The sequence below is a fragment of the Cervus elaphus genome, chromosome 31 (assembly GCF_910594005.1).
Source record: "Cervus elaphus chromosome 31, mCerEla1.1, whole genome shotgun sequence".
NCBI lineage: Eukaryota > Metazoa > Chordata > Mammalia > Artiodactyla > Cervidae > Cervus > Cervus elaphus.
Window position 1 is genome coordinate 37,114,083 of NC_057845.1, and position 26,135 is coordinate 37,140,217.

The 26,135-nt window shown below is 37.0% G+C and overlaps 1 protein-coding gene across 3 annotated transcripts in view; it reads left to right on the top strand.

The window, feature by feature from the left end:
- The window catches only part of EPHA3 (EPH receptor A3), a 389,454-nt gene extending 370,831 nt beyond the window's left edge, over positions 1 to 18,623 (top strand). For all 3 annotated transcript variants that reach the window (XM_043892612.1, XM_043892611.1, XM_043892613.1), the window contains 2 exons: positions 9,050 to 9,205; positions 15,895 to 18,623. In XM_043892612.1, coding sequence (XP_043748547.1) covers positions 9,050 to 9,205; positions 15,895 to 16,003 — 265 coding nt within the window. In that variant the 3' untranslated portion in view covers positions 16,004 to 18,623. The remainder of the gene's footprint in view (positions 1 to 9,049; positions 9,206 to 15,894) is intronic.
- Positions 18,624 to 26,135: the final 7,512 nt, after the last annotated feature.

The window sequence follows — 26,135 nt, forward strand, 5'->3', positions numbered from 1 at the left end:
TTATACAGGTAAAGAGACACAGCCTCCACTTGCAACAGCTTGCATTGAAAACAGGAGGAAAAGTTCAGCAATAGTATACAATTAACCCCCGAACAGCTCAGGTTTGCATTGTAGGTGTCCATGGGTATGTACACGCTCCTTATCTTTAGTCGTTTCTGCCTCTTTGTGACCCCATGGACTGTAGCCCGCTAGGCTCCTCTATCTATGGGATTCTCCAGGTAAGAATACTGGAGTGGGTTGCCAAGCCCTCGGCCAGAGGATCTTCCCAATCCAGGGATCAAACTCACATCTCCTGAGACTCTTACACTGCAGGCGGATTTTTTACTGCTGAGCCACTGGGGAAGCTTATAGGGGCCCATTAATACACAGATATTTTTCAGTAGCAAACACTACACTGCTATGGGGTTTGTGTTCGTTGAATCTGGGGATGCCAAGGAATCTCAGATAGGAGAAACTGCAAATAGGGAGGACAGACTAAATGAATTTCCGTGTTGTTCAAGGTCAACTGTAATATCCCTCGGATTAAGTAATTATTGGAGCAAAAAGACAAAGTGTTTAAGAATCATGAACAAAGAATGAGTTTACTTTGAGCTTTGAGAGGCTCTGGAAGTTGCAGAGAAATAATTTTTGGAACTGAGCAACTTGTGGATGATGGGTGAAATGTCCACCAGTAGATAACAGGATAAGATCATACCAGGCTGGGAGAACACTGTACAGAAAATCAAGATACACAAAAATTCACAATACTTCAATTTACGCTGCATAATCTATTTCTGGTATGATATAGTATTAGAAAAGGAATTATGAGGAAGGAGCCACTAGATGATTTCACCGGATAAGGGAAGACTGAGTGTCATCTCTAGAAATCTGGACTTTTGCCCATGAGGAAAAGAGGAGCCATTGAAGACAATTAAATGGCAGACTGCACTTTGCCTGTGGAGTAGTTCTCTGCAAATATACCTAGAAGAGCTGGAGAGGAAGAGTGCATGATAAGGAGTAAGGAGGTGATTTCAGTAGTCTTGGGAAGGACTAGGCTAGAGTAAAGAAGAGAAAATTTATCAGAAAGGTGTGAATTCAAGCAGTTGTAATGAAGCATTGTAAGACATGGTGAGGAGTGAGCCATGCAGCGTGACATGAAGTAGCAGAGAATATTTGCAGGTGAACAAGGAGGACTCTGCGGACAGTGCTATCACTAAACGGGGTACCAAGTACGGAAGGATGAACAGCGCTGTGAGGAAGATGAGACTTTTGGACACAATGAGACTGAGGCCCACAAGAACGTGGAAAGTTGCATCTCAAGCTGGGGGAGAGACTAAAGCTAGGCATCCAATTTCAAGCCTTCTCTCTGCAAAGATAATTTTTTCAAAACAACACTGTTAGAAACACATTTAGAAGGTACAAGTCTCAATCTAGTCATGCTGATTTTTACCCCAAGTATATTCATCTTTATTCTTCTACATAATAATATAATTTCTACTTAAAGCTCTCATATCCTGAGATTCATAGGGAGACTGTAATCTGTGAATAGTGGAGCGTGTTTGTCTGCATGGGTTGACAGGGAGACACCTCCCTCCCAATCTCGCAGACTGGGAGCTTCTCCTTGCTTCTCCTGTGCTGCCCTGTGGTCAGTGGTGTTTCTGAAGCCTCTAAATCCCTCCGTCACTTAGTGTAGACCTCAAAAATCTGTAAGAACCAAGAAACTGATTGAAATGAATGAATGCTTCTATAGTGCGTAACCAGGTATCACAGTAGGTTATGGAGATTTCAGACTCCTTGTAAGAGGACTATAGAGGCAACCAAGCCAGTAGCTGGCAATCCTAGAAGGAAAAGTGTTTGAAACATTAGCTATTATCTCAGAATACTAACCCACTGCATAGACTTCTATCCAGAAAGAAAGAAGAGGGTTTCTGTCTAGAGCTTTGGAGAACAGTACCAATATCAGAGCAGAATATATGAAGTGGTAGGTAGGAATAGGAACAGACAGAGTTAGGAATGAAACTTAAACCATTAGAAAAACTACAGCTCAAGGAATTTTCCAAAAGTAGATAGAATGAATTGTATTATCAAAAGCTGCAAAAGAATGAGGCAAAAAAAAGACAACAAAGGCAAAGAGCCACTCTAAACAGTGAGAAAGACATTGAGGTTTTTTTCAGATAGTTGTTTTGGTTCTTTTAGAATGATAGATGAGGTACAACATTTTAAAAGATTTAGTTATAATTGGGATGATGAAAAAGAAAATACAATGCAAAAATAATGCTTTTGATAAATATAGAAAAAAGTGAAAAATATAGTCATAATGCACATGTATAAAAGGGTAAAAATAGAACTCTTCCTTTTTTAAGAATTGGAAAAATCTTTCTTAAAGAAGTCCTTGGTAGAAATTGCTGCTTTAAAAATAAATAGAAAGAGTCTTAGAAAGATAAATTTCCTCTCACTTTATACTATGTTTTTGTTATTTGTTGTTTCGTTGCTAAGGCATGTCTGATTCTTTGCAACCCCATGGACTGCAGCACGCCAGGCTTCCCTGCCCTTCACCATCTCCTGGAGTTTTCTCCAACTGATGTCCATTGGGTCAGTGATGCCATCCAACCATCTCATCCTCTGTCACCCCCTTCTCCTCCGCCCTCAGTCTTTCCCAGCATCAGGGTCTCTTCCAATGAGTCAGCTCTTTGTTTTTGTTATACAGATTAAAAAGTAAGCAAAATTCATTTTTAAAAGAAACTATAGTGAAGATTAGTTTTGTATTTTATATATATATATATATATGTGTAATACATATTATACCATGTTTATGTATTGTATAATAAACAACTAATTTTACATGTATAAAATATGACACCTAGATTTAAATAAATTAATTGTATTACTTTTATAAATATAGATAAATTTAAAAATTTTAAAGACTAAAAGAAACATGACAGATGCATTCATTCATTTCTATTCAGACAGAAGATGCCTTTATTTGGGGATATTTATGTATATAAAATGAAATAGAGAAATGATTTTTTCTTTAAATTCACAAAATTTTCAAACTCCGTGTCATTGGATTCATCAATACTATCATAAATTTTTAGAATATAAATTTTGGGCATACAGAATGATATAATACATCCAATATTTTTAGAATGAGGTTCTAAATGAAGGTAACCTAATTTATAGTCTAAAGACTTAAATGATATATTTTAAATACCTAGAATAAGATTCTTAGAGTCAATTATACTTAGTTAATTTAATTGAAATGATTTAAAATATATTGTTTTATTGTGCTAATTCTAATTGCTAACTTTGTAGGGATTTATCTTCATTAAGTTGCAGAACAAATAAGAACAAAAATAAGCAGTACTTGTAATTTTTCCCTGTTAATGGCACTAAATTAACATTAACAAATGCTACTGATCTCTAAAAGAACAAAATATATTCCTTTTAGAGAATGTCTACTTTTTTTGACAAATATTATGTACTTTAATAGAAGTCTAAGGACCAAAAAACAATCTATTTCTCAAAATGACTTTGACCTCCAATTCTGAAAGTGACAGGGTGACTTTTCTTACTGAACAAATATGATAAAGAACATTTTAGAAGAAAGCAAATATTCCAAATACTCAGGTGATCTCTTTTTTTTTAGTCTTAAAAATCAAAGCAAGTAATTTTACCATTGGGAGAAATTAAACCAGACGTAATAGCTATGACTGCTAAGATTTTGTCCTTAAGGTCTAGAGACAATTAAAATAAACACAATGACTTTACTCCTCCTTAATGTGTCATTTATGTACTAGTCTCCTGTTGGGAACTATATGTACTCAACATTATTTTTAGTTACTGATGACAAGTTAAATTTGTTTAATCCTATTTGGAATTTCTAATATTAAGGATAAAAAGATGAAAATGACCATAAATTCACATTTAGAAATTTGGCAAATACACATTTTTTCCCTTGAAATACAATAAGATACTCTTTGAAATAAAAATGTTGACAATAAATTATAAAAGGAATTGAAAAGTATATTACCATTCTCAGGCAATAGTATCAATAAATATAGATATAATTAACATTTTGCTGCTGAGAAACTACTCTTTATGGTCCCTGAAACTATTCACAACAACAGACAAAAAGCACATAATTATAGTGGGATAGAATACATCTTCAACATTACTAATATTTACTTCTAGACTCAGTGGGCTTCTACTTATTCATTCAAGAAATATATATAAATCATTATTTTAATGCATAAAAAATAAAACCCTTTGTAAACCCAAAAGAGTCTGTCTATATTATAAAAGGATAACTTAACATTCAATTTTAGAGTTAAAATTCTGGTGCAATACTGAAATAAGATCCTTATAAGAAGATATTCCTGGGACTAACAGTTACTTATTGACATTTGTCCCGAGTATCTGGTGCTAATTGTTATGGGCATTTACAGATAAAGTAAGAGCTGGTGGGAATAAAATATATGTGTACCTCTTTAAAGCAACAGTATGAAAATCCACAAAAGAATAATTCACAAACCAAAATCCAAGGAGGCAGAAAGAAAGGGAGGAAAGTTATTTTTTGCTTCCCCTGAGCAAACATGTAATTTCCATGATTTCTTTTTAATGACTGCAGTCTGCGGCCAGTAGGTACTGATTTATGAAAAGCTGTAAAAGATCAGGTGGAACTCTGCAGGACATCGTTTACAGCTGCACGGATTGAAACCTATCTAATTTGTCTAGTAAAAGTGTGAGCTCACAGTGCACATCACCCAGCCTATAAATTTCCCCTTCAGACCCCATGTCTGGGGCTAGGTCTAAAAAAACGCCAATGCCTGCAGCTGCTCAAAAAGCCTACATTCCCCTGGTGCGCATGAAGAGACATCACAGGCTCTTCACAGTGAGAGACAAATTCCTATCCATTGATAAACTCTCCAGATGTCCTCTCGGAGGAGGAAAAGAACCAATTTTTATTTGAATTCCCCAGAGAAATCCTGGAAGTGGAAAAATGATACTTTGCAGGGCTGGTTATTCTGAGGTCACTGGTATTAAAATTAGGTCATTCTTTGTCTTCCTTATACTTTGATCCAAGTAATAAACAGAAAGACTCGGTTGGGGTCACTCTAATCCCTAATCCGCCTGTCCTGTTTTATTTCAATTTGTATGTACTAATTTTTTTCAAATTCTTGTTGAGTCTGACTATATTGTTGAGTTTAAAAATACAAACCATTTGAATTGAGAAAGAAAAATTCTGCATTTTGCTGTTAGGCACACTTCGTAAATATTCTGAATAAATGTCCTGGGGCTTGATTCTTCATACCCACAAGCTCATAAATAAAAAAGGACTGCTATTCATGGGACCAGGAGTCAACAAGAGTCGACATTAGATTAGTCTGTGCTTCAGCTACTGTTGAAATTCAAACTGTAGGGTGTGAGTGTATCTAAGTGTGCGTGCATACCTGTAGATAGTCCAATATTTTATTGTCTCCTTTCTAGGTCTCACTTCATTTTTCTTAGAAAATTTCCTCACACCTGATTTAATGCTACACCTATCAATTTTGTTTACTGATTCTAAGTCTTATCCAATGGGTATAATATTATATCCAATGTTGGCCAGTGACCGAGGATTATTCATTCATGATGGTCATGCAAAACCACCCAAGAATATTGTGCATGTTTTGGAACCTGGCTTGTGTATCTATTTCTGTAATTTCTCAAATTATTAGGAAAATAGAACACAAGCAAGAAATTTCAATGATTTAAAAAATGAATTTTTTTTCAGATTAGTAATTGAAAGAATCATAGAAAATTATTTATGTATATGTTCCAGAAGAGAATAACTTATAAAATGCCATATTTATATTTTGTGATGTTCTAGATATTCGTAAAGGAAAGATAATACTTAGTAATATAATGCTTAATTTCTCATTCTCTCTTTTAGATGACCTGTGAGTGTTAGTTAAAACTAAACTGTAACACAGCAAAACAAATTACAAACTCCATAACTTTAATTTGGCTTCCCTGATAGCTCAGTTGGTAAAGAATCCGCCTGCAATGCAGGAGACCCCTGTTTGATTCCTGGGTTGGGAAGATCTGCTGGAGAAGGGATAGGCTACCTACTCCAGTATTCTTGGGCTTCCCTGGTGGCTTAGACGGTAAAGAATCCACCTGCAATGTGGGAGACCTGGGTTCAATCCCTGGGTTGGGAAGATCCCCTGGAGAAGGGAAAGGCTACCCACTCCAGTACTGTGGCCTGGAAAATAAGGACATAGCATCAGTGTCTAACTAACATAAAGATTAAAGTCCTTCATATCTGTGTATTATGCTTAGTCTATACCAGTATAGTCTCTGGCATATTGTTAGTGTTCATAATTGTTCAACATAATCCTTACGGCTATTATTATTGTTCATCTCAAAGCAAAGGCCTTCATAACTGCTATTTGCTCAAGCACCCATACTAAGAGGAAAGAATAAAGAGAAAGACAATCAAGTGTCTACCTGGTGACCGGTCCCAGTCCTTTGAGTCACAGGACAATTAAAGAGATCACCGAAAGCTGAGAAAACAACCCAAAGGCAGTTTACCAATAGAACGCTTCTCTTGGATCCTCAGAGATGAAAACATGGTTCCCTCCATTTCTTTTTTATCCCTGTTGTTCTTTGAGTCACCAGATCTTGTAGTTTGTCATAGACCTGTAGTCAGACCTGTAATTATATGTCAATCCTAATGGTATGGACCTAATAGAAGCAGAAGATATTAACAAGAGGTGGCAAGAATACACAGAAGAACTATACAAAAAAGATCTTCATGACCCAGATAACCACGATGGTGTGATCACTCACCTAGAGCCAGACATCCTGTAATATGAAGTCAAGTGGGCCTTAGGAAGCATCACTACGAACAAAGCTAGTGGAAGTGATAGAATTCCAGCTAAGCTATTTCAAATCCTCAAAGACAATACTGTGCAAGTGCTGCACTCAATATGCTAGCAAATTTGGAAAACTCAGCAGTGGCCACAGGACTGGAAAAGGTCAGTTTTCATTCCAATCCCAAAAAAAGGCAATGCCAAAGAATGTTCAAACTACCCACACAATTACACTCATCTCACATGCTAGCAAAGTAATGGTCAAAATTCTCGAAGCCAGGCTTCAACAGTATGTGAACTGTGACCTTCCAGATGTTCAAGCTGGATTTAGAAAAGGCAGAGGAATCAGAGATCAAATTGCCAACATTTGCTGGATCACCGAAAAAGCAAGAGAGTTCCAGGAAAATATCTACTTCTGCCTTATTGACTACACCAAAGCCTTTCACGGTGTGGATCACAACAAACTGTGGAAAATTCTTCAAGAGATGGGAATACCAGACACCTGACATGCCATCTGAGAAACCTGTATGCCGGTCAAGAAGAAACAGAACCGGATATGGAACAGCAGACTGGTTCCAAATTGGGAAAGAGTACGTCAAGGCAGTATATTGTCACCCTGCTTATTTAACTTATATGCAGAGTACATCACATGAAATGCCAGACTGGATGAAGCACAAGCTGGAATCAAGATTGTCAGGAGAAATATCAATAACCTCAGATATGCAGATGACACCACCCTTCTGGCAGAAATTGAAGAATAACTAAAGAGCCTCTTGATGAAAGTGCAAGAGGAGAGTGAAGAAGCTGGCTTAAAACTCAACATCCAGAAAACTAAGATCATGGCATCCAGTCTCATCATTTCATGGCAGAAGGTAAAACAATAGAAACAGTGACAGATTTTATTTTTTGGGCTCCAAAATCACTGCAGATGGTGACTGCCACCATGAAATTAAAAGACGCTTGCTCCTTGGAAGAAAAGCTATGACCAATTAGACGGCATGTTAAAAAGCAGAGAAATTACCAAAAAAGGTCCATCTAGTCAAAGCTATGGTTTTTCCAGTAGTCATGTATGGCAGTGAAAGTTGAACTATAAAGAAAGCTGAGCACCAAAGAACTGATGCTTTTGAATTGTGGTGTTGGAGAAGACTCTTAAGAGTCCCTTGGACTGCAAGGAGATCCAACCAATCAATCTTAAAGGAAATCAGTCCTGAATATTCATTGGAAGGACTGATGCTGAAGCTGAAACTCCAAAACTTTGGACACCTTATGCGAAGAACTGACCAATTGGAAAAGACCCTGGTGCTGGGAAAGATTGAAGGTGGGAGGAGAAGGTCATGAGGATGAGAAGGAGAGGATGAGATGTTTGGATGGCAACACCCACTCGATGGACATGAGTTTGAGTAAGCTCCAATGGCGATGGGCAGGGAGGCCTGTCATGCTGCAGTCCATGGGGTCACAAAGAGTCGGACACGACTGGGTGATTGAACTGAAAAATTTCTGTTAATGCTGACTATATTGTGCAATAAGAATCATAGTCACAATGTCTATCTATCATCTATCTTTGTGTGTGTGTGTATATATATATATTTATATTGTATTATATTTGGTGTTGTCCTAGTTGTTAGACTCTCACTTATTGTTACTCATCTAGTGTTTTCTATTTCTTTTTAATTTTTTATTTTTAATGACATAGTGACATTAAATACATGCCAACTTTACCTCCTTATGTAAATATAGTCTACATTGTTCAAATTTTCCCTTGGAAAGCAACCTGTACAATGTCTGCAGATGAACATTCAGTAGGCAGGATTTAATATTGGAAACAAATCCATCCACCAAAGCAGACAACAGAGTGCTCAGAATGCCATGTCAGCTATAACTGCAACCTAAATTACCACCATCTTTGCTAATGGATAAACAAATTAAATTATGGAAGTATGTATGGATATATTTATGCTTTTCACAGGCAAAGTTTCAGTAATTTAAAAAGCAGTCATGAGTAGAGAAGGGGAGCACTGAGACAAGATGATTACACAGTGTTCTTGCAAAGCTGCCAGCTTGAGCAGATGAAGGCTTCATGGCAGATAAATTTTACAAATAAACAGGAGCGCCACATGAAGTCTGGAGGTTCCTGCTGATGTTGGTGTTGAATTTTGACACACAGCAACTCTGCTGACTCCTGATCTTTCTCCCTTTGGTATTTTCTTTTCTTACAGGCCATCAAACCTTCTTCTGGACCAAAGTAACATCGACATTACTACCTTCCGCACAACAGGTGACTGGCTTAATGGTGTCCGAACAGCACAGTGCAAGGAAATCTTCACAGGCGTAGAGTACAGTTCTTGTGACACCATAGCCAAGATCTCTGCAGAGTAAGAATACGTTTTTGACTGAATGATTCTAAACTTTCTAGTGGACATATATGTTTTGAATAAATACATTTAAAGAGTAAATGAATCTCTAAGGTACTTAACTTTCTCCTGAGCTGGATCCTGGGTCTTTTTGTCAAGGACACCTTCTAGATCGATGTGTTGATGTGTCTTCCTCCCTCACGTTTGTTCCCCACAAAAGCTATCTTCATTGAACTGTAACCTTCAGATAAACCACCAGATATTCACCCACACCCCACCCCAACAGACCCAAGTCTCTAATTTAGAACATAAGCAGATATAGCATGATGACTTGTATATACCTGCATTTGTGATTTTCTGTTATTTTTAACAAAGCCTGTTAAAGCATCCACCTGCAATGCGGGAGACCCGGGTTCAATCCCTGGGTTGGGAAGATCCCCTGGAGAAGGAAATGGCAACCCACTCCAGTATTCTTGCCTGGAGAATCCCATGGAGAGAGGAGACTGCTAGGCTACAGTCCACGGGGTCACAAAGAGTTGGACATGACTGAGCAACTTCACTTTCACTGTCACTAACCTTTGTGGAAATGGAAATTTGAGAACTAGTTGGATAATCTGATATACAGAGAAACATGCCAAAGTCTAAAAGTAGTTCTCAAAGATGCTAAATAAACAACTTATATTATACTATCACCTATTCTTAAGTGATCTCATGCTAGAAAATAAAGTCATAAGCAAGTTGAAGACATAATTTTCCTTAAAAAGGCTTATCATCAGTTTGGAAAGAGAGATATGCACAATTGATAAATATTAATTAGTTTTATTTTATAATTTCATGTGTTAAAAGCCAGTAGGAAATGACAACCCATTCCAGTATTCTTGCCTGGAAAATTCCATGGGCAGAGGAGCCTGGCGGGCTATAGTCCATGGGGCCGCCAAGAGTCAGATGGGACTGAGCACACACACAAATATATATCTTAGGGATCCTGTGGTACAATAGGGATCCTTTGGTAATAGGACTTCTTTGATATGAGAAACCCATGGCCTTAAGGAGAAGGGGTTTACAAGGAATTAAATTAACCCAGTGAATAATCCATAAAAGTCATACTCATTCACCAAGTTTGCTAACTGGAAATAGGAAGTGAAAAACTGGAAGCCATATTCTTCATCACTCTGTGAATGAGACAGTTGACTTCACTTTCTAATGAGACTGCGTCATTTTTTCTTGTTCTATACAGTGACTTTTTCTGTATCCCCATGCACATAGCTGAAAATGACTCTCTCAGTCCTAGATCACACAACCTTGGTATGTCATTCAACTGACCAGGGTCCAACTCACTTTCTTCTAAGTCCCCAGGAGAGACATTCTGAAGGCCTCAGTCCTGCTTATAGACTGGCTTCTCCAAAGACATGTTTGCCATGAACTAATCATTTCATTTCAAAGGAGGTGGAGTGAGATAGCATGAACTTGGCTCTAGGCATTCTTTCCTGAGGGTGGCATAAAGGACTGCTCCAAAGAAAGAGCTTTTGTGTGGAACAAATACATCAAAATTGTCCACAATTTTGTAGCTTGTAAAGTCTCTTTGGAAACTGTATCCATCTTTGAGTCAAACTCTTCTGCCTTTTGATCTTTATTACATTAAATAGATCCTTTAGTGCCCTCAACTTCCTGTAAGTCATATCCAATATTTGAATATTCAAATGTTGTTCAGCTTCTAAGGACTTTGTCATCTTGTCAATCATTTAAATAAAGTCACCTTGGAAAGCTATAGATTAGATGCCAAAAGGAAGTGTGTAGTGTAATTAAGAGATACAAGCACCTAACAAACAGGTAAAGGAGTTTACCATTAATGGTATAGCATCCTTGTCAGAAACACAGACATCACAAAAGGATCTACAGAAAGGGTATATTATATTGAAGAAGTGAATTTATTCTTAGAATATAAACTCACACTCATCTACTTAATCTGTGCTAGCATTCCTGTTTGAAATAGAATATAGTATTTATTGAATAGACTTCTGACCCAACTGACAATGTTCTTTGGGTTTCTGTGATAGTTATTTTAATCAGACACAGCCCCAGGATATGTTAATGTATTTAAATATTTTTAGAAATTCTTATTCTAGTAATGTAAATAGTTTGGGTTGTGATATACAAGACACCTGCTTTAAAGCACAGAAGCATAGTAAAGAACAAACACAAAGCTAAAAATTTCTGCACCATTGCCAGATTTTCAAAGGCAAAGCTATACAAATGTTTATTCTCAATAAAGTATCAACATTCAGAGCTTTTAGATAATGAAACAGTATACTGAAGTGGATGAGGCAGAACCTTGCTAATATGATTAACAGTGAGCTCACAATTTAAATATAGTCAGATATTCTAATCTGCAAATGTAGACAAAATGCTATTTGTTTAAAAAGGTGAAGTGGCAGCCTTTGTTATACTTTCACCTTAGGAATATGTTTGTCTCTGGTACAGCATTGGATAGTAAGCTCTTTTTAGGCTGGCTGGAATATTTTCACTTAGTGGTTATGATTATTTAAACAAGTTGTGAGTCTATATGCAAGATGAAAGCTGATTTTTCAGGATACTCAGCTTTTTCAGATTTTCCCCTTCACACTGAGCCAGTTGGTTTCAGATCTCTCTGTATTTCAAAGTGCTTTCTTCTGCCCTTTCTTCTCAATTTAGGGTCAACATAGAATTAACATCTATTGACCTAAAACTCCTTGAAAAGTGTCATTGACTTCTTGGTTCTCTGCAGTCTCTATCTCATATGCCACCTTCCTTGTTTATATCACAAATGTAAGAATTTAAAAATATTTAATACATTAATCATTTAGGGAAATATAGTAAGGCAACATTTTCATCTTCAATGCAATAAAAATATTTAACTCTATATTTCATCCTTTCTTTTGCAGTCTTAGGTGTATTGCTTGAATTTGATTCCTTCCAATCCTTATTTTCTTGGTGTTTCCAGACTCAATTCAGAAATGATTCCCTTGACCAAATAACTCTAGAGTTTCTTTTAGAATAAGACTTTCAGATTATTACCTAAGAAAGGATATTAAATTTGTTTTCTTTTTCTATCCAAGCTATCAATCATAGGACAAGTGTTTCATACTCAAATAAATATTAGCTTATTCCAATTAGTTTAGAGATTTCATTTACATGCCAGCTACTCAAGTTACCTAATTTTCAAATAAAAGTTTTTAAACATGTGGTCTTATTCAGTCAACATATTTTTTAAAAATATTATTTCATAGCCTAGGATGGATTTAGGAGGGTTAATGTGAGGAGGGAAGAGAGAATAAGAAAGGGCAAGAGTTATTAGAGAAACTGGAAAGAGAATGAAGGTGTGGAATGAGTATGAGGCAGATTAATTGCTGCATGTCATTACCCTGAACCCTTGGATGCCATTTTCAAAGTGTCATCACCTATCCTTTTGCCTTTGAAGTACCAGATAGCTTATTAACCTCCGGTCTCAGTCTTCAACTGCTCTTTAGTCTTGAACTTTTCCACTGCTCTTCTCAATAGGGTAGTCCTAATGAGATAAGGATACGGGGAGTGTTACTGAGACTACAGCAGCTGGATGTTTAGAGAGATTTTGGTCATGGCAGGGTGGTAGGTAGAAGACATTTTGGTGGGGTGAAGAGAGGAGAGCATACATAAAACCTCAAGCTAAGGCATAACCTACAGGGATGCTTACTGTAATTCTCTTTTCCAGTATAATCCTATGCATTAAATAGAAACAAGACTACATATCAACTTGCTTACACTGGGTTCCCAGATGCTGAATCTGACACAGTTTTATGCAGATTTCTTCATGTACCCTTGGGACATACACTTGTAAAGAAGCGATGAGGAGGCATTGGACTGAAGAAGAAGACTCAGTTCTAGTTGTTGGAGCAAGAGTCCTAAAGCTGGACTGGTTCTTCAGATTTGTCCCAAATTGGTCTGTGAACTTGCAGTATCTGATTTTTTCCGGTAGCCAGAGAATCGGTGGTTCAGTTCTAGAGGAAAAATCAGGGTTAAGCATCATAGCGTGTATTACTCCCTCATTATGCTGAAATTTCTCAATGTCCTCAGGAAATTTAGTACATTACCTTGGATCATTTTTTCTATCTTCCCATGATTGCATTTTGTTTTTAAGCTTATAAAGAAGGCAGAAAAGGGGAGACATAGAAAAAACTTAGCAAGGTATAATATGTATGTATGTGTGTGTGTGTATATATATATATATATAGAGAGAGAGAGAGAGAGAGAGAGAGAGAAAATTGGAAGAAAGATGAGAGAAGAAATATAAAAACAGTGAGAATCTATTGATTTGTACACATATATTTATGTCTGTCCTGTTTTCTGGCTATTAGATTCATAACCTGACTTTGTAATAGTTTGAGGATGAGTAGAGAAATGTTTGTTGTTCATTTTAAAGATAGATCCCTGATATCTTTATAAAAGAATCAAAATCCTGTAGAGCACGCATTCTCAAAAGCAGGGTTCAACATAGATAACCTAGGTGTGGGAAGGGACAGGGAAGCCTGGCTTGCTTCAGTCCAAGGGATCCAAAAGAATTGGACATGACTTAGCAACTGAACATCACCACCACTCAAAATGAAGGTTTCATTATCCACAGTTACACAAAGGGCAGCAAGCTAGATGTCAGCATAGCTCCCCACTAGCCTTCCTGTTGAAGCAAGGTAGCTAAAGACTGTGACCAGAGAGGACCTCAGGCAAAATACAGGCTGTCCTTAGAGAATTTATTAGCCCCTTGAATGGCAGCAGGGTTCAGGGGTAACCTGTAGGGCATTGTGATTTCACTCCCAGCTTAGATAATAGGAATGCAACTGAGCTTTGATTAGTTTTATGCAGCAGATGCTTAAATAACATGTAAATTGCTTCTTAAGTGGTTGCCTATTGTTTGCTTGCACACCTGTATTGCTTGGGAACTCACTTTTTAACAGATCACTTGGTTCAATTCTATGAGGTTAAATTCCCAATTTTTCATTCTTTCTTTAATGCTCAGTATAAAGGAGCCCCACCTTTGTGTGCATTTGCGTGTGTGTGCTTTTCCTTCTTGCCACTTTCAATTTGCCTAGCACTCCAAGTTACACTTAATCCTCTGTCAACTTCCCAGATAAATATATTTTGGATAACTGATTTATTCTTTAGTAAGTACATATTGAGCCCCTGCTAAATGAGAGTGATTGTTTAGGGTGTGTTTGATAAGTATAGTACAAAAGCCACAAGAATCCTTGTTCACATGAAATTCACTTTCTTGTGAGACAAGATAGAGAGTAAAAAAATAAATAAACCAAAGACAAAAGAATGGGGGGGGGGGCAATATGCTAGATGGTGATAAATACTTTGGAAGAAAATGAAACAAGAAAAGTAATAGAAGTACAGATATGAGTGCAGAGAGGTTTTACAATATGGAGTAGGAGCATCAGGGAAATCTCATGAGAGGGATATTTGAGTCAAGACCTGAAAGAGGTGGTTGTATGAACTAATTACTTAAATCAAGAATGTTTAATTAATTATTTGCACATGTCTAGCTAAGTCTTCCCTCTCCTCCACAAATGAAGTTCCATGTATTCTTATAATATTTATTTCAATTCCTGGTTTCCAAGTATTAACTATTTTAAATTTAATGGTTTTGATAGAGAAATATCCTTGCCATTTTTTTGTAATTTGAAAGAACTTTATACTTTAAAGAAATTATTTCAGTGATCTATGGCTGAACAACAAACTTCCCCAAACTAAAAGGCTAAAACAACAAGGATTTTATTGTACACACAGTGTCATGAGTCATGAATTTGGGTAGAGCTCAGGTGGGTGAGTCTTCACGTCTGGTGCTAGAGTTGAATGAAGTATTCAACTAACATGAATCTGATCTAGTCTGGAGGGCTTGAGATGGTTTCATTCTTCTTTGCCCTGGTTCAGATGCTACATATACCTAGGCCTGTAGACCAAGTGCTTACTGGTGACTCTTCAATGCTGCTGCTGCTGCTGCTAAGTCACTTCAGTTGTGTCCGACTCTGTGTGACCCCATAGACGGCAGCCCACCAGGCTCCGCCGTCCCTGGGATTCTCCAGGCAAGAACACTGGGTTGCCATTTCCTTCTCCAATGTAGGAAAGTGAAAAGTGAAAGTGAAGTCGCTCAGTCGTGTCCAACTCTTAGTGACCCCATGGACTGCAGCCCACCAGGCTCCTCCGTCCATTGGATTTTCCAGGCAAGAGTACTGGAGTGGGGTGCCATTGCCTTCTCTGGACCTCTTCAATAGGTAGTCATATTTTTTCACTGGCAGCTCTGGGGCCTAGAAAGGGTGCCTCAGGAGATAAGAAGTAGAATCTGTTAGTTGCTAAATAACTGAATGCAGAAACTGATACAGTGTCACTTTAAACACAATCTATCAGTCAAGTCAATCCCCAAGCTGGCCCTTACATGGTGAAGTTCCAGATGGACAGGAATTTTGAGGGGAATACTGTTCAACACACTTCCTATGTTCAACGTACAACCTGTATTCTTCCACAAAGATAACAGTGGAGTTATCAGGATATATAATACTACACATATGTTACAAAAATCAGAAAATTATGCCTAGAGCATTGGGACCTGTAATTGTACAAGCTTTGTTAATTGAAAATATCCTATTTACATACTGTCCAGCAGGCCATGATTCTCACCAGAAATTTTCTCCTTTTTTTAGCAGCGACATGAAAAAGGTCGGTGTCACTGTGGTTGGGCCACAGAAGAAGATCATCAGTAGTATTAAAGTTCTAGAAACACAATCCAAGAATAGTCCAGTCCCAGTGTAAAGTGCTAGTTCTGGAAGAAAGTGGAAAATGTGTCATCGCTCTGCAGACTTGATGACAACACTGGAAATACTGGTGGACATTCCAAGCCCAATAAGACACTCAGATACGAGTAAAATGCCTTAAAATGGAATTCAAAAACTCTTTATTTTCCCCTGTTGTTTAGTGGATGGGTGGGTGGGTGTATTTTGTTTTTTAATTGCTTTTTTATATTAGTTGATGGATTAAATCAGAATTCTTCAGCGCAAAATGACAAAGAACTAGCCAAGAGCCATTGATCATAAACTGACTCTCATAAAAGCAAAACAAATGAAATAGCGCAATGAACATGGCTATGCTTCTGAATAGCCACAAGAGAACAGACTTGTGATATTTTTATACACAGAAGAGATCTGTAACAGGTATTTTGTTTCTTTGAAAGCAAGCAAAATAGAGGAATTCATACCTCAAACCATCCGGCCATATTTACTACATTTTCATTGTATTATTCTCTTTTCTCTGTTAAAAAGCATATAGAAATGAAGTTTGTAGCTGTTTTAAGTACTACACATTTTTGATTGGTAGCCTTCTTAAGTATTATCATGTAAAAATGTGTTTTGATTTTGAAGAAAAGTACATATTTATTTTCTTTTGAATTGTCTTTCATTGTTTTCTATTTATGCCTTGATGATTTAACTTGGATTTGTGACAGCCAAGGGCCAAAAGCTCTCTCAAATTGTCAGCAGCAGAAAACATGACAAACTAGACACAGAAAATGATGTGTTTCTTTCCAGATTGTTTGAATCATACACTCATATGTATCTATATCTATATATAAAAAGAAACAAAACCCTTTCCTTGTTCATACACTAACCAAATCTCCCACAGTCTGAATTATTCCACCCACTTTTGTCTCCCCATTTATTATAAACTGTGTGTTCCTAATTTAGTCTGATATACCAACTTGTGTGTAATGGATTTTCAATGACATACCTGCCTTGCTCCGGTGCTTAGGAGACCATAAACTCCCTCCTTTGGTAAAAGAGCTATATTAGAGCTCCTGAGTAGAGAATGCTACACTGGAAAGGATTGGGATACTATTTAGGTTGCTGTATTAATTGGCAATGTAGCCTATAAGCTGCCTATAAGCTGATGCATGAATCAAAAAGATCACTGGCTGACTGGTTTTGAAATGCCACTTTATACATTTGCTTAAACTTTTTGAGCTGATTATAGGGAATAAGGATTACTAAACTACTCATCTGCATCACTGAGCTTTTGCTAAATTATTTAAACATTGTCATCATCAATAGCAAGTATTATTATCTTTGAGTCTCCAGTGAAATGCACCTATTATAGTTTTGGTATATATCTTAGAAACATTGAACTTCTTGACACATTGAACATATAATCTTCAAAATAGCTGGTTGTCCATCAAGACTCAAAACCTGGAGAGATCTCTTCTTGCAGGAACTTGGACTTGCTATTCCATAAAGGTCAAATATGAGCATACTCCATAATTTTTGAAATATATACCTGGTGGAGATCTAGCCATAATAGACTGTGGAGCAACATTTTGGCTCTATCTATAATCTTTCTAATGCTGATATGATCATGTTATTGGAATAAGAAATGCATATGTCACAAGAATAGAAGGGATAAAACAATGCTGCAACCTTTATGTTCTTATGCAAAATGGAACACTTATACAGTTTATAATCACAGATCAAAATTCACAAGTGCTAATCTGTTGTAAATTTAGTGTAATAAGGCTTATGTTGTATTCCTTCATATATAAAATTATTTCTCAAATGTCTTCAATATTCTTATAATCAAATCATCCTACTAGAATTATGTATTGGGTGTATAAGAGCATGAACCTTTTAAAAAGATATATATGATTATTAAATTAATTACAAATTTCACAAGCCTGCTAGAAGCAGCTCAAAATCATTTTTTAAGCAAACGTTTTGTTTTGTGGAATGTTAGATTGAGATCTGAATCTGGCTTAAATCTCATTTTTTTCCAGACTAGCGTTTACTGTCTTAGGTGCTATTCTGTGCATACTCCACAAAATCTGTGCATTTCATGAACTAGGAGAAGTTGAGGATTGTTTAATCTATTTCATTTATTTTGGCTGTGGTTTCCATTTGAAAGTGGAAATTGTATATGCAGTATATTGCTCTTCATTTTTCACTATTTTTCTATCTGACTTCTTATAAATTTACTTTTCACAATCCTTACCCTGTACATATGTAAACATAACAGTGTACGATTCTTAACTGTGGAGTAGAGGTACTAGAATGCTTATGGCCATCTCTTTGTACAGAAACTGTTGGCTTTCAGTAAACATGAAATCACAATTGCTTCATAATATCATGTACCATATTATCTGATTGTATCTTAAGTTTGATTTATATATTTATTTCTGATAACTTGCCCATGTTAAACTGTACTAAGTATAAAATAAGCCATGTATAAATGTGATATGGTTGACAATATGTGTGTACTTAAATTTTCATTTTCAAAACATTACTCATTTAGTCTATGTTGTACAATGTAGATGGCCTCTTACTAATGTAAAATGATTTGTAGTGGAAACATTTATATTTTTATAATAAACATAATGAAAATATTTTTTACAGATTGGAATATGGAAGTGGTCTTTGAACCTTTTTAAATATTATAAAAATGTGCTTGTTTAAACAGCAAAATAATGAAATTTATGTAAGTCAAGAAGAATGTGCTTCTGTTTCTTTTTTCTCCATTAGTGAGGAAGAGATATATGTTATGTTATCCATAGGCATTACCGAGCTGTAACTGTATATCTGTTAAAATACTGCTCTAGTTGATATAATTTTACACTGTAATTCCTATGAGATAATTGCTTTCCCTCTATTGTTCCAGTAGAAATCATGGAGCCTTTCTTGACTTAGAAATGCTGTCTGAATCACTTTGGATGGGAGAATGAATGACATAGATTCATACCAGCTTCTAGTCCCGAGCCTGCTCTTAAAGATTGTGGATAGGATCCCATATAATTGATGTTCCATGGGGACTAGAGGTGTCAGAGAAGTTTATGTCCAAAAGAAAGTCAAAATATCACTTATGAAAAAAGAAGAAAGGAATTCTGAATGGATCAGATAAAACAAAAATGAGAAACAACCAATGAGCTGAAACTTCAAATAATATTCTAAGAAACACTTAAAACTTTGAATAAAGTAGATCCCTAATCATTTGGAACTTATTTAAAGAAAATGATTATATATGAAAATCATTGCTAACTCACAATATGAGGCAAGATAAGTGATCAAGATTTCCATAGAAGTAGTCAAAAAATAGATCAGATTTGAGTTTTCCTTGAAAGAGAAATAGCATTCAATCTTGTTGAGAGGAAGAATAATGTGTAAGCAGGAGATAAAGGAAGGAGGTAAAGAGAATATATTTAATTCAAGATATATATTTTAAGCACTATTATGAGACAGGGGCTTTCCTGTCACCATTTACAAATCACTTCATTAAATTTTGCAACAATACTGTGAATAGATTTTGTTATGTTCAGATGCTCAGTTGTGTCTGACTCTTTGAAACCACATGGACTACAGCACACCAGGCTTCCCTGTCCTTCATCATCTCCCAAAGCTTGCCCAAACTCATGTCCACTGATTCAGTGATGCCATCCAAAAATCTCATCCTCTATTGTCTCCTTCTCCTCCTGCCTTCAATCATTCCCAACATCAGGGTCTTTTCCAGTGAATCAGCTCTTTGCATCAGGAGCCTAAAGTTTTGGAGCTTCAGCTTCAGCATCAGTCCTTTCAATGAATATTCAGGACTGATTTGCTTTAGGATTGACTGGTTTGATCTCCTTGCTGTTCAACAGACTCTTAAGAGTCTTCTCCAGCAAGTTTGAAGGCATCAGTTCTTTGACACTCAGGCTTCTTTATGGTCCAACTCTCATATCCATACATGACTACTGGAAAAACCATACCTTTGACTATACAGACCTTTGTAGGCAAAGTAATACCTCTGATTTTTAATATGCTGTCTAGGTTTGTCATACCTTTTCTTCCAAGGAGCAAGCATCTTTTAATTTCATGGCTGCAGTCACTGTTCACAGTGATTTTGGAGTACAAGAAAGTAAAATCTGTCACTGTTTCCATCTTTTCCCCATCTATTTGCCATGAAATGATGGGACCGGATGCCATGACTTCATTTTTTGAATCCTGAGTTTTAAGCCAGCATTTTTACTTTCACTTTCATCAAGAGGCTCTTTAATTCCTCTTCACTTTCTGCCATAAGGGTGGTGTCATCTGCATATATGAGGTTATTGATAGTTCTCCCTCCAATCTTGATTCTAGCTTGTGCTTCATCCAGCTTGGCATTTTGCATGATGAATTCTGCATAGAAGTTAAATAAGCAGGGTGACAATATGCTGTCTTGATGTACTCCTTTCCCAATTTTGAACCAGTACTTTGTTCCATGTCCAGTTCTAACTGCTGCATCTCGACCTGTATACAGGTTTCTCAGGAGGGAGGTAAGGTGGTCTGGTATTCCCATCTCTTTAAGAATTTTCCACAGTTTGTTGTGATTTACATAGTCAAAGGCTTTAGCGTAGCCAATGAAGCAGAAATAGATGTCTTTCTGGAATTCTCTTTCTTTTTCTATGATCCAACAGATTTTGGCAATTTGATCTCTGATTCCTCTGCCTTTTCTAAATCCAGCTTGTACATCTCGAAGTTCTTGGTTCAGATACTGCTGAAGCCTGAAGGATTTTGAGCATTTCTTTGCTAGCATGTGAAATGAATGGAATTGTGTGGTAGTTTGAATAGATTTATCTACTTTTAATAGATGATAGAATCAAGGCTCCAAATGTCCAGGTCATCTTTCTAGAGTCATCCCAGTTAATAAACAGATATTTCAAACTGGGATCTTCTTATTCTGTGTTTTTTCTGTAATATAATTGTTACTGTAATCCCTGATATACTCTGGGGACAGTGACAGGGTCCATTTGCAAAAATAATTTGGGGAAGGGCTGTAGATTAAGTAAGCGTCTATATTCGTGTTTAGACAGGAAAGTAAACACTCTAGGATGATAGTAATAGAATAAATAAGGAGAACAGGATGCATACAAAGACACAGAAAGAAAGGAATTTACCAATCTAACATGAGAACTGTTCCAAAGGTAAGAATCAAAGGGAACTATAAAATGTCTGGAGTGTTTGTGGAAATGTTGGCACTATTGTTAGAAGTAGGAAATTAGGAGAAGTTAAATATGTAAGCTAGCTAAATTTATGGTGCTAGTCAAACCTTAATAAATTCAGTGTTGAGAATGTGAAGCTAAAGCTTTAGAAAAATAATTCAAAGTAAAAATGTGTCTCTGATACTATGTTGAAATCTATATATCTTTTTGTGTGATACATATACATGTATCTTTATCTTGGACCACTTCTTTAGGTTAATGCTAGCTAGCATAATAGTTTAATCTCCAAATGTCATCAGCTTAAAACAATAAAAATATTTTTTTATTTTAAAAAATGTTTATTTTATATTAGAGTATAATTGATTAACTTTGTTAGTTTCAAGTATACAGAAGAGTGATTCAGCTATATGTGTATCTATTCGTTTTCAAATTATTTTCTCATTTAGGTTACAGAGTATTAAGAAGAATTCACGGTGCTATGCGGTAGGTCCTTATTGGTTATCTATTTTTTCCAAGTTGTCTATTTTTTACTTTTGGTTTCACTGGGTCTTTGCTGCTGCTTGCGGGCTTTCTCTAGTTGCTGTGAGTGGGGGCTGCTCTTCATTGCGGTGCACAGGTTTCTCTTGTTGTGGTCTCTCCTGCTGTGGAGCATAGGTTCTAGGCACATCAGGTTCAGTAGTTGCGGCATGGTGTGTGGGCTCTAGGAAGTGTGGGCTTCAGCAGTGGTGGCCCAGGGGCTCATTAGTTGTGGGTCAAGGGCAGGCTTCAGTAGTTGTGGCACATGGGCTTTTTAAAGCCCGCAGCATGTGGAATCTTTCTGCGCCAGGGACTGAACCTGAGTCCCCTGCATTGCTAGGCAGATTCCCACTCACTGTACCATCAGGGAAGTCCAGTTACCTATATTAAAGGTAGCAGAGTGTGCATGTCAGTCCCAAGCTTCCAATCTATCCCCACCCCTCCCGCCCACACACAATCCCAGTAATCATAGATTTGTTTGCTCAGAGTCTATTTCTGTTGTGTAGGTAAATTGATTTGTATCACTTTTTTAGATTCCACATATAAGCAATATCATATGATATTTGTCTCTCTCACTCTGACTTACTTTACTCAGCCATTAAAAAGAATGAAATAACGCCTTTTGTAGCAACTTGGATGGACCAGGAGATTATCATACTAAAATTACAATTTTAGACCCAGAATAACACAAAGTAATTATTTCCCCAAGTGGTCTCATTTGCAATGATTCAAACCCCATGCTCTCTCCATCTTGTGGAGGGTAAGGCCTTGGAATCCTTTGCTTCCAGCTGGTAAAGTGGGAGAGAGGATTGTCTGTGGCCGAGTTTATGAACCCTGCCAGTGAGTGGCACATATCACCACCTCTCTCCATTGACCAGAACACAATCATACCGTTACACCTGGCTGAAAGAGAGTGGGGATAGGGCAAGTAGTGTGCTTACATATAATAGAAAAAAAAAAAAGAGAGAGAGCTTTTGGAATCCATAGAGCAATCTCTGCCACAAGTCCTTTAACTCACATATGTAGTTTGTCAGGGGCAGCCCCGGTGCCTCAGCGGTAAAGAATCTGCCTGTAATGCAGCAGATGAGGGTTCGATCCCTGGGTCAGGAAGATCCCTTGGAGGAGGGCATGGCAACCCACTCTAGTACTTCTTGCCTGGAGAATATCATGAACAAAGGAGCCTGGCGGGCTACAGTCCTTAGGGTAGCAAAGCGCTGGACACGTCTCAAGCAACTGAGCACTCACAAAGTGCCTTTCGTGTCTCTCACTTACAGTGTGGCTTATCGTGTAATAGACATCCAAAAGGCCATTAAGAAAACATCAGTCTCTTGCTAAATCCATTCATTTCTTCTTCTTTACAAGCAACCATTTTTACTGTCTTCTCTCATTACTTGAATCCAATACTTCTATTAGTGGTATCTGTGTCCTCTATGGGCATTTACTATTCATATCTCATTTCAAGAAAGAATGTATTAGAAGGAGAGCAATTAGCTGACAAACTCAAGCTGTTGTATTTTCAAATTCCCAGCATAGTTTACACCAGGCCATGGAGAATGGTGGGAGCACCAGTTCTGCCCCATTTCTTTGCAACCAACTGATTCCTTTCATAGGCAACCTTGAATATCATGCTGCCGTTACCCTGGCTGAGACTTTCGCAGAGTTGCACTGCAGTCTGAGCATCGGATCCAATCCCACATTCTTTGCTTCATAGGTGTCAGAACTGTTTTTCAATCTACAAGCTCTCTATGCCTTCTTTCGTTTTGTTATATTTATCTATTTTATTTTGGCTGCACTAGGTCTCATTGCGGTGTGCGGGCTCTTTCACTGCAGCGTGTGAGCTTTCTCTAGTTGCAGGACACGGGAGCTTCTCTTATCGCAGAACATGGGCTCTTGAGCACATGGACTTGGTAGTTGCGGCCCGGAAGTTCAGTTGCCTGTGGCATCTTAGTTCCCCAACCAGGAATTAAACCCACATCCCTGCATTGGAAGGCAGTTTCTTAACCACTGAACCATCAGAGACGTCCCTCTATGCCTTCTTTTATTCCCTGTTTCAATCCTTCCTTGGCATGCCCACCAAAAATTTCTTGGCAGGTCTAATTCTATCTTGGTATCTGCTTCTTGAATATCTAAATTGAAACAATGACCCTCAAGTTGATTAACCTGGAAATTAAAATGACATCACTTACTCTTCCTTCTAACTTCTTTTAGATCACCAAATCCATGGTTCCATATTAGGAATGCTAATTTCTATTATTTTCTTTACCCCCCACCAATACCTCTGTTAGTCCCCCATCATTTGTCTTGATTACTGAAGTAATCTCTTAAGTAAATTCATCTGAATCCAAACCTGATAGCTGCAATATCAGTCAGACTAACATATTAAAGCAAATTTAGTTTTGTAGTTTCTCCTCAGGAGGCTTGCAAAAGCAAATGCTTCAGGGGCCCAACAGGTGATAAAAGTGAGTGAGGCAAGTGGAGAATGCAGTGACTCATAAAAGCACTGTTCATTCCTCCAGAAGCAAACTCTCAGCCACAGGGCTACAAGGATCCAATGTGAATTCCTGATCTTTCAAGAGAATTTCTGATCTGAGTTTTTATGAGAATTTTTATATTTTTTTAATGAGATAAAACACATAATAATGAAAAAGACACATCTAAGGGCTGAACTTAGCCTGCAGCTGCCAACTTAACCGTTTCTAGAACACAGAATAATCTTTAATATTGGTACATAAGACCTGCCTGGGATAAAACCCTGCTTCTCTCTACATTTTCCTGTCTGTCCACTCTCTCCTCAAACTTGCCCCGAATCACTTGTAGTTCCCTGAGCAAGCCCCACTTTTTATTTTTTTCTTTTTTACGAATCATCTTTGAACTTCCTGTTCTTTTGTCCAGAATCACCTAGCCAATCTCTATTCATTCTTCTGGTCTCATCTTCCCAGCGCTGGCTGAAAGCTCCTTGAGCAAGAATTATGCCTTGTAAATTACTGTGTCCCCCCGGCCCATTGCTATGTCTGATATATAATAAGCATTCAAATTTTTTATTTAGATCAATTAATTAAAAATATTTTTGTCACTGACTCAATGGACATGAGTTTGAAAAAACTCCAGGAGATAGTGAAGGATAGGGAAGCCTGGCGTGCTTCAGTCCATGGCGCCAAAAAGAGTCAGATGTGATTTAGTGACTGAAAAACACAACAACAATTTTTGAAAATATAATAAAGAGGAATGTCCTGAATTTTTGTCCCTATAAGGAATAGTATAAAATTCCTTCAGGTCAATAAAAACTAGTTAATGTTCCAGTTGTGTATCTTGGATCATTAAATATGCTGATTTCTACTAGAACTGGTTCATTTTCATAGGATTTTGTGGACTCCTTTCATAGGTCTCAATGCTCTCATTTTTCTTAGTACAGTTAAGTCATTTAAGTAGACCCTTGAACCAGAGCTTAGCTATAAAAATTTAACAAGGTAAATGCCAAAGCTATTCTGATCCTCCCTACTCCCTTCTTATGTACAAATAATGCCAACATGCCTACTAAAAACTATCCACCTTATGGGGCACTTGGGATACACATTCTATTGACCCAGGGGATCTAGACACAATTCTGAAAAATAAGTGGTGGAGTTAAATACGCTATAAAATGAAGATTTTGGAATTTACAGGAGTCCTCACCCCCAAATTCTCTGGGAAAACCCAGTTACAAGTTGATGGAGAAAAGTCATAATTAAATCACATTTTCCCACTAAGTGGGCTATCATCTTTCTTCCTTGAACAATGATAATTTTCCACTTAAAATTAATAAAAGTGACAAGAGCAATGATAACAAGAATTTTAAAACAGCTTCATAAATTCTATTACATATATGTGCATATGTATGTATTATTATGTTTACTTGTTTCAAATAATTAAGCATTGTCATGTTCCAAGCACTTAATATATACTATTTTACTTAATTTTTCCCAACAGTTCTATGATATGTGTGTTATTATCTTCTTTATAGGTTGAGGTTTAGAGTGGTTAAGAATCATACAAATTTGCACAGCTATCAAGTAGAGCTAAATCAAAATCAACTGCAGGACCCTTGCTCTGAATGGCTACACTTTATTACCTGTCAGTATAATACTACTAATGAGGATAAAATCTGAAGAACAGTCATGAAATTCATACTGGATTTAAGATCTTGAGTAGTCTCTATCTTGCCACTTTTCAATATGCATGATGATACTCAGTGACTATAGCAGAGACATATTTCTGCAGAATTCTTTGACTCTTACTACCGTAGTAGAGGAAGGAGCAAGCAGTTACCCTTGATTTCATTTCTGTGAACTCCATTTCAAGAGCATGAGATTTGTCTGACATATGGTGAACCCTTCAAGAAAACATGCTCCCTTGAACATTCAACAAATAATCTAATTTGGAAACACCAAATACCACAAGGAA